The sequence below is a fragment of the Echinops telfairi genome, unplaced genomic scaffold (assembly GCF_000313985.2).
Source record: "Echinops telfairi isolate 266 unplaced genomic scaffold, ASM31398v2 ScPeMD7_2291;HRSCAF=2852, whole genome shotgun sequence".
Taxonomy (NCBI): domain Eukaryota; kingdom Metazoa; phylum Chordata; class Mammalia; order Afrosoricida; family Tenrecidae; genus Echinops; species Echinops telfairi.
Window position 1 is genome coordinate 44,236,244 of NW_022106189.1, and position 9,761 is coordinate 44,246,004.

The 9,761-nt window shown below is 45.5% G+C and overlaps 1 protein-coding gene across 1 annotated transcript in view; it reads left to right on the forward strand.

The window, feature by feature from the left end:
• The window catches only part of LOC123522115 (cadherin-13-like), a 512,433-nt gene extending 503,231 nt beyond the window's left edge, over positions 1-9,202 (forward strand). The window contains exons 4-5 of the mRNA XM_045293933.1: positions 8,668-8,784; positions 9,197-9,202. Coding sequence (XP_045149868.1) covers positions 8,668-8,784; positions 9,197-9,202 — 123 coding nt within the window. The remainder of the gene's footprint in view (positions 1-8,667; positions 8,785-9,196) is intronic.
• The last annotated feature ends 559 nt before the right edge of the window (positions 9,203-9,761 follow it).

A 9,761-nucleotide genomic window follows, 5' to 3' on the forward strand; every position in this document is an offset into this window, starting at 1 on the left:
AGTTAATTCTGACTCAGAGAGATTCTCTAGGACAGGGTAGAGCTGCCCCTGTGGGTTTCTGTGCCTAGAACTCTCCACGGCTCGGCTCGAGTAGAAAAGGCTCTTCGTTTCCCTCGTCGCAGCTGGCCTTGCTGACTTGAGACCTGCCCCACGCATTGCCCACTACTGCACCCGGCTTGCCTGTGTTCTGAAATGGAGCACAGGGACCACAATCTGATTTTCAGATGAGTGTGGGGTAATTTGTGCACGCATCTGTAAATTTACTAAAAACCACCGAATTGCATCTTTGAAACCCTTCCATGATCAGGTATTTGAATTAAAACTCAATGATGCTTTTTCTTACGAAGAACCCAGCTGGCACCGTGGTTGTGTGTGATGGCTGTCACTCTGTCCCCCACACCTCTTTCCTCTGTCTCCTGCCTCTGGGACAGTAACTCCAGAAGGCAGGGCATTTGTCTGTGGCCCACTGCACTAAGCCCAACACGCCCAGTGTGGACTGATGGAAGCAATGAGTGGATGAGTTGGTGAATGAATGAATATGGATCCTCTCTCCTCTCCCTTTCCAAGTCCTTCATTTCCCTCTGCCTGCCTGTCCCCGACCCCACCCCACTGTCACAGAAAACTCCCCTTTCTCTCATACTCTCTGGGACCCTGAGCTGCAACACTGCCTGGCCAGACGAAACCTGCTTCTAATGTGCCCCAGGGTCTCCTCAGATGGGGAATCAGGGAGGAAGGTAAATCAGATTTTAAAGCCAAACAGCCTGAGGCAGAAAGACGCAGGCCCCAGCAGAGCCCCTGTGAGACACAGGCTGTTTATGTAAGGGTGGCAATTCTCCAGTAATAAAACCAGCCCAAAGCCGCTCCCTGAAGACGTGCAGTGGGCCTCTCCGCACACACATGAGCTTGGCCGTGGCTGCCTCAGGCCTCCAGCTTCCCAAGCTGGCAGACACTGATGGATGGTAGTCCCGGAGACTCAGGAGCTACAGGGAGGGACTCGGGACTCAGGGGCTCTGTGCGCCCGAGCCTGTTCCTGTGGCCAAGGGACTGTGCTCGCAGGAAGCGGGGGATGTGCTGTACATGTCCTGGATTCTGGGCCCTGGATTCTGGGCCATGTGCAGGGAATATCAACTGTGCACGGCTGTGCATTAGCATGTGCATGTATGTGAGTGAGAGATAGAGAAGTATGCATATGATCCCGCTGAGTGTATTGTGGTGTGTGTGTGTATGTGTGTGTGTGTGAAAGAGAGAGAAGTGTGTGTATGTCCCTCAGTAGATTTTCATGTGTGTGAAATGGAGAGAGGAGTATGTGTATGATCCTTTGGAGTGTATTGTAGTGTGTGTGTAATAGAGAGAGAGAAGTATGCCTATGAGCCTATTGAGTGTATTGTGGTGTCTCTCTCTCTGTGTGTGTGTGTGTGTGTGTGTGTGTGTGTGTGTGTGTGTGTGAGAGAGAGAGAGAGAGAGAGAGAGAGATTGAGAGAGAGTCAGGGAGAGAAGTATGCTGCGTATGACCCTAGTGAGTGTGTGGTGGCGGGTGTGGGTGTGCTGCAGCAGGTGAGCCTGGAGGTGGCCAGGTGCCTCCATGGGCATGTGTAAGGAACACTCAGGTGGCCCACAGCTGCGCCTCACTCCTCTCAGGGACTTGCCTCCTCAAGTGCTCTCTTCTGTAGGATCAGGACCACCCTTCACATTCCGGCTGCTCTCTAAGCCACAGGTCCACTTCCCAACCCGGATTCTCACTTTCTTCTGATTGACGGGAGGACGGGCAGGGGCATCTCTGTCCACAGTGGTCACTTCCATGTGAGAATTCATTTGTCCAGTTCCACTTTTCCTTCCTCAGACCCAGTCCCCACTCCAGCCCAGCGCGCGAACTTGTCTCCATTCACTGACAGATGTCTTCCGATTTCTCTCCTTTCCTCCATTACCCCATTCCCTCTGGCTTGCCATCACAGCACACTCTCGAAGGAAGCTTCTCCCCAAACTCACCCACGCCCTCTTCATCATCAAGCCAACCCCTTCCGTACAGGAGTCATCTGTGGAAAGACACCTAGCACTGTGTCGTCTGACACCATCCTCCTTAATGCATAGAAATCTCATATCTATCTTCTGCCCTTCCTGCTCTTCTCAACTAACCTTTCTGTTGCCTTTGCTGAACTTTGGGGATCTCAGTATTCCCCCTCGTCCCCTGCTTCACCTGGGAGGTACAACGTCTCTGTCACATACAGTTACTCTGGCACACGGTGAATCTGATTCTTTTCTTCCTCTTGTTTCCTGAATGCAGCTCCTTACAGCTAGCTGCCCTCTAGAAATCTCCTGTTGGATGTCCAACCGCCTCTCACAGTCAACTGGTCTACAAGTGCACCCATTGTCAGTCCCCAGACTACCTACCTTCTTCTACCCCTGCCAGCTTGGTAATAGCAACACCAGAAGGCATGAAACTTAGCGCAGCTTTTTCTTTACCCTGATGCTCATTTGGTTCCCCTACCCTGACCCTTTCACCTTCTAGAAGCATCTCTTGAGCTGGTCACATTCCTTTTATCTGCACTGCAACTGTCTTATCTTTCTCTGAGGTTACTACCACAATCTCCAGTTCCTGATTTCTTTACCCCATCCTTCATTCTGTCATCGGAGAGAACGTTGGAAAGCAAAGATATGTCCGTAGTACTTCGCCATTTAAAACCCCTCACATGCTGATTTCAGAATGACACTCACACTCTTACTTTTATTCAAGACCCTACCTCTTCTGACCCTCCCGACATACTTCTCCATTATGCTTCTCATGCCCCCAACTTTGGAGAAGGCTTAAGTTTTAGCCACACTTCTGATCTGGGCATAATTATGGGGCTATACCATTATGTTGGTTAGATTTTTCTTTGTCACAAACAACAGTAAACTGTGACAACAGTAAACTTGGGACTTTAAAAAACAACCATTGATTTAACTTAAAAATTCCTGACAGGCCACTTCAACTGCACCCAGCTTGGTGGCTTTTCTGATCTTTCATGGGCCCCTTTCCATAGCTGAGGTCAACTTCCGGCTAGCTCAGCAGCTCTGTCTATACAGCATGGCTGAGGGTCAGCTAGGGTTTGGGGGACAAGGGGAAAGATATATCTTTCATCATCTAGCAAGCAGTCCGACTACATCAAAGTTAACATTGGCCCATCACATCAACTAAATTGTACTGGTCAAAGTACAAATCAGCCCAGACTCATAAGGTCACAAAACAGATGCCACCTTGCAATATAGAGATAGCCATGTGCCCTTCCTCCTTCTCCTCCTCCTCCTCTTTCTACTCTGTGTGTATCTCTGTCTCCTTCTGTAAGTCTGGCTTAAATATCCTCTCTATGAATCTCAGTCTGAGAAGGAAATGACCTAACCCTCTCTAGTTTGAACCCATCCCCAGTCTTCTCACACAGCCTCAATAAATTCAGATTCTGCTATTACCATGAAGTTTTTTATTTTATTTTTCTGTACATGATTTTACTGGGGGTTCTTGCAGCTCTTATAACAAACCATACATCCATTTTATTAAGCACATTTGTACATATGTTGCCATCATCATTTTTAAAACATTTTCTTTCAACTTGAGCCCTTGGTATCAGTTTGTCTTTTCCCCCTCCCTTTCTGTCCCTCCCTCCCTAGTGAACCCTTGATAAATGATTATTATTTTCATATCTTACACAGTCCGCTGTCTCCCTGCACCCACATTTCTGTTGTTCGTTCCCCTGGTGTGTGTGTGTGTGAGTGTTATATATTGCAATCAGTTCCTCCTTGCTCCCCTTTCTCCCTCCCCTTCCCCCTCCCCTCCTGGCATCACTTGGGAACCCTGTAAGTGTTGCTATAAGACAAAATCACTCAATGGCATTGGGCTTGCTTTTGGTTTTCTTTCTTCAAGCACATCGCTATCCAACTTCTCCCCCTTTCTAACACCTCTCTGTGTTTGACAGCCTGCACAAGTAGAAAGTGTGCATCTTGAGTTGAGAACATTTCTGGGAATCTCTATATATCCTTAGAAGCCCCACAGTACAGGCCCACCTCAGAGAGACTGCGGGCTGAGTTCCATCTCTCTGCCATAAAGACAATGCCACAATATGACAAGTCACTTGGATTTCTTGCTTTCCCAGAGCATACAAAGTTATATTACAGCACGGCATAGTCTACACTGTGTGCAATAGTATAATATTAAAAAAGCTTGAAGTACTGTGAGCAGGACCAAAATGGGACATAGAGACTAGCGTGAGAACACGCTATTGGGAAGGTGTGGGGATGGCCTCGCTGGAGGGAGGGCTCCCACAAGCCACAGTCGTGCAGGGTCTGCGGCACACAGCACAGTGAAGTCCTTGTGCATCCCTCTGAGTCCTTAGGACTGAACCGCCCTTTCCCATGCGGCGGCGGCGTATCCAAGCTCCCAGCAAGAGTTGGGTTCTACTCCAGTTCCAGGTTCAAGTTGACCTCACTGGCTAGCTGGCCTCTATGGAGATCAGTTCCCTCATCTATAAAATCAGGACAATAAAAATGACCTTACAAAGTTTTCATGAAGATTTGTTGACATGCCACACAGAGGAAACACTTCAGGAAAGTCTATGGAAACATGAATTAAAAAAATATATACATATTTTTTTCAGGAACTTTGTGAAGCCTCCTCGTGTGTCCTTTGCACAATGTCTGTTCTCCTAAGGGTGCAGTCATTGCCCATCAGTTGGTTTTGCAATAATAGTAAGTAGAGGCTTGGGCATCCCACTCATGGGTGATGATACAATCTCACTCTTCTTCCAGACCTGCCCATGGAGGAGATGGGTGTATCTCACATCTCTCTGCCATGCCTTCGGCCAATCAAGCACTCTCTGAGAGGTTGAAAGGTGTTCCCTTACCTGCCCCCCACCTGCCTATTCCACAGGTCTGATCCATATTCTGTTTGGTGAGGGCTCCAAAGGATCACCTTATCTATCTCTAGCTCTATCTCATCTCTATCTATATCTATAATCTATCTACATCTATCTGTCTATCTGTATCTATATATCTGTATCTTTTCTACCACAAATATCCATGCATACTCTAAGCACACCCACTTGCTCCTCTTCACTTGCAGATCTTTATAGACAAGGACACATCTTCATAAGAATCAACAGATACAAAGACATTGTACGCTGTTGCCTATTACCATGGTTACACACACATATGCATGTGGTGTATCATTTCCATTCAAATCAGGCACTCTGATTCCCACCTGGTCACAGTCACACAGACTCACATGTCTTCAGAACATACAGAAAGCATCGTCAGCCCTGTCATGAGTACAGGTAGACACAGCCACAAATATACGATCACAGGTGGACATTTGCCAATCAACACATAGGTCTAAATGTAGGTACTATCAAAGGGCAGAGACAGAGTCATGAATATAAAACTGCCATTGAGCAAATGCTCCTTGTGGTTTCTCACAACGTAAAGCAAAGGGTTACCGGTGAGAGAAATAGTGATGTTCTGGCCCTGACCAGCCCTTTGTAAGACGATGGGCTCCCAGTTATATGTGTGTCTTGAGAGTTTCATCATCGATCGCCCACTGTCCATTCTGGATACAATTTCTTGAGATTCAGTGTTCAAGGAGTGCCTCTAGGAACTGTGAAATTCCGGGAAGTGGGCTGGTAGCCAAGGGTTTGATGGCGGAACTGGGGTAGGGCTTGAGGAGTAGATCATTCTGGAAACCCAGAGGGCTGAGACTCTCACATTTACATATGGATTGTCATAATGAACCAGAGCCTCTGCCTGTCCCACTACAGAGCCAGTCACCAGCCCTGCCATCTGCAGAGGACATTAAATCTTTTCAACACCTTCACCTGACATCTCATCTGAGCCTCCCGTTGTTTTTGATGTTTATTTTTTTCTTGTAAATGAGATTTGTACATTGCACATATTTTACATGTTTCTATGTTTCTGCCATTCTCTAATAAGGCAGCAGGAGCTTCAGCGAGGTGGCACAGTCATCGGCTTTTTATAAATGTGACCCACAGGGATTTCTGCTGCCTTCCCATTGTCTGTGCCAGTCCCTCTCTCTCTCCCGGCTGCTTTGTCTGTATGGCTGCTTATTCTACGCATTTTTGTTTTCATTGGTTGGTCTAGTGCCTTTGGGCCTGTTGGTTTTCACCCCTTTTGACCTTCTTCAACTCACGGTTTTCTACATACCCAGAAACCAGTTTCCCTTCTTTGCCTGAACCGTGAGTCTTTGGTCTTCCTAGAAAACACTCTATCTTCCTTGGGCGATTTCATTGAGATTTGAGTCATGAAATGGTGCACGGCGTAGTTTATGTAAAATAGAATGTGCCTGCCTAGTGGGTTCTCTGAAGAAACAGAGGCAGCGAGGTAGAGAGAGAGCAAGAGCAAGAGCAAGAGGCATTTATACTGTGAAATTGACTCATGTGTTTGCAGGGGGCAAGTCCACCAAGAGTCAAGCACTAGGCTAACACCACAGGAGAAAGATGCCATGCTGGGCTCCCATGACCAGGCAACCTTGGAGACTCTTCTAGGGGGTTCTACCCTGTCCAACCCGGTTACCATGAGTCTGAAAGTGATTCAATTGCAATCATGACCAGTTCCAATTCTGTAGGTCAGGTGACAGGCTCAGAAACCCTGCAGTCTTGTGTGCCAGTTCCCAGAAGTCAAGTGATAAGAGCAGTGGAGAGCAAAGGACGCTGGGGCTTCTCTTGACCGTGTAGAGGGAAAACATACCCTTGGGAAAGCTCCCGCCTTTGCTCTTAAGACCATCATGTGGTTGGATGCAGCCCAACTGCATTGTGGAAGGTGATCTCGTTTACCAGATGCCTTTCATTGGAGCTCATGTCACCAGGTCACAACTGAAGCTATCCTGTGTTTGACCAAACAACTGGGCCCCAACGCCAGGCCACACTGACAGACAAAGCTAAGCGTTGCACCACTCGATAGAGTCGTCTATATTTTCCTATACGTTTTACCCCATGTGTTCTTTCTGTTAGCTAGGTGACTCAGAACAGCCTGTGTCACCACATGAAACTCAATTCCTGGTGAAGGGAATCTCAGAGACTCCTCAGGAGAGGGGTCAGTTGCAAATATCAGCCATGGCTTAAGTTTGACTGTGTTTCTGTTAATATCCTTTTAAACTCTAAATTATAGAATCCTGTAATATGATTATATATACATGCATATATGTGTATATATGTGCACACATATATGTATATGTGGATATGTACACGTATGCATGTATATACACATCTATGTGTGTATGTATCTATAGGGAGAGTCTTTATGGGACAGGGAAGAGCTGCCCCTGTGCATTTCTAAGACTGTAATTCTTGATGGGAGTAGAAAGCCCCATCACTATAGACTCCCTCGGAGTCTGAATCCACTTGATGCCAGTGAGCTTGGCTGACACACACACACACACACACACACACACACACACACACACTTTTGTGGGACTGGTATGACATGAGCCTCTCACTTATTGTGTGATTTTATAGGAACCTGTTGTTTAATGGTCGGATTGCTTGCTTCTGGTGATGCGCAAGGTAATTTTAGTTAGTCTGTGATATTAAGTGAGGCCATATCATGTCTTGAAAATGATACCCAATTTCTAATTCTCCTTAAGTCCTGATCCGATCAAGGAGATAGTCTCAGCTGGGCGCTAATAACTCTCTAATACTTTCTTATCTCCATTTTTAAAAAGTGTGAGTAGGTCCCTTATAAGGAGTTTTAATTCCAGAGGCAACTGTTTCTAGGTGGAATTTGTAACATCGTTCTATCTCCAGTATGTTTATTTTCATGTTTTTCACCATTTTATGGAAGGTCATGCTGAAATTTTATTTAAAACACTGATAAAATGTTTCCTTTTGGAATACATTTATTTAGTTTAAAAAGTAAGTTACAGATAAGGCAAAAATTATAAGAGTAGCACTTGGAGAAGACATCATGCTCAGTGAAGCAGAGGGGCAGCCAAAGAGAAGAAGACCCACAGTGGTTGATGAATTGGCATAGTGTCTGCAGTAACGTACTCAACATAGAACAATTGTGAGGACAGCACAGGACCAGGCAATATGTCATTCTGTTGTGCATTTGTCACTGTGGGTTAGGACCAACGCAACGGTCCCTAACAACCACCACCACCAAAGAATAACATGGGAGAAGTGCATTTCAAAGTCAGACCACCACTCCACTAAGAACATCACAGAGTCCTTTCATAGACTTGCTTACAGTAGCACACCATGCCTTTGTAATGGCCCTTCCAACCGCATTCATTTTTGACTGTGAGGACCTCACCGTTGGTAGAAAAGAGTTCTTTGATACACAGTGAGTCCTTTGGGTTCCTGACCAGATGAGTAATCCACTCGCTGGAAGATTAAGAAAGGTAATGCACGTGCACTGGAGGATGTATAAATTAAGACTGACATTGTGAATAGAACGGTTCAGAAGAAAGGATTAAATAGCTTAATGATAGTCATTGTGAATCACAATGTCAGCCTTAGTATGATTCCAACAATGCACTTGCTAACGCTAATGAGGTTTGATAGAACAGAATTAACAATGTCCAAACAGCTGTATGCTTCCCCAACAAAGGAACTGTATCTAAAAGCAGGTGGATACATCCTTTCTCTGGAGGGTTTTATTTTAATCAATCTATTTTATTTTCTCTTTTAGGATATATTTAAAGTTGCAAGAACTTCTCCAGTCCCAAGACAAAAGAGATCCATTGTGGTATCTCCAATTTTAATTCCAGAGAGCCAGAGACAGCCTTTCCCCAGAGATGTTGGCAAGGTAAGTCAGTCAAATGACACATGCTAAAAGCACATTTTTACAAAGGGACGAGGATACCGGAAGAAACTTGGTGTTGACTGTTGGGCAGCCAGTTGGAACTGGCCTCATGTCCTCTTCAGCAAGAGACCAAATGGTTCTGGTCAGTTGGAATTTTTTAAACTGATAAAAAAAAAATAATGTGACATCTTGTGGGAAAAGTAAACAATGGTAAAGGATGCTTTGGCTATCGTGTCTTGGAGATAGCTCTGGCATGAAATGTTGCTGAAGCTATGTCAGGAGGATGTCACTGCTATGAAATAGATTGTTTTCTTTTGTAGATGATGTCTACCTTACTGTCCAGATGAAGACCATCAGGACAGCAGTAGATTTCTGTCTGAGCTTCCCACTGAGACTCCACTTTTCAAATGTACAGGTCTGAGAACCCCATTGAATCAGATCTCTAAATAATACCAGTATTATTTAGTCCCTTTGAAGCAACCTAACCTTTTACTAACAGGGGCCTTAAAACTCTTTCAGCTTCTATTCAGTACCCAATTCCAAAATCACTTTTACATTATAGGTGCCTGTTAGAACAGCACCCCACTCCTGGTACCAAATTCTGACTTAGTTATTTAATGCTGCCAAAACAGAAACATCACAAGGAGATAACTTTAGCAAACAGAAAGTTATTATCTCAGCTTAAGAAGCCTGAAGTCCAAATTCAGGGCACCAGGTCCAGGGAAATACTTTATCTCTGTGTTGGCTAAGAGGTTAAGTGAAAGGTTCTTATCTCTTTTCTGAATCTGTGGGTCAGGAGTTCTTGGAGAACTCCATGTGCATGGACATCAATCTTCCTTTGGGTTTAGGGGGTCCTCAGCACAGGGACTCTGGGTCAAAATGATGTACTCCACTCCCAGTTTTTCTTTCTCTGTGGTACTGAGGTTTCCTCAGACAATGAACAAAATCAAATCCAGAAAACACTATGGGGTGAGTCAGAA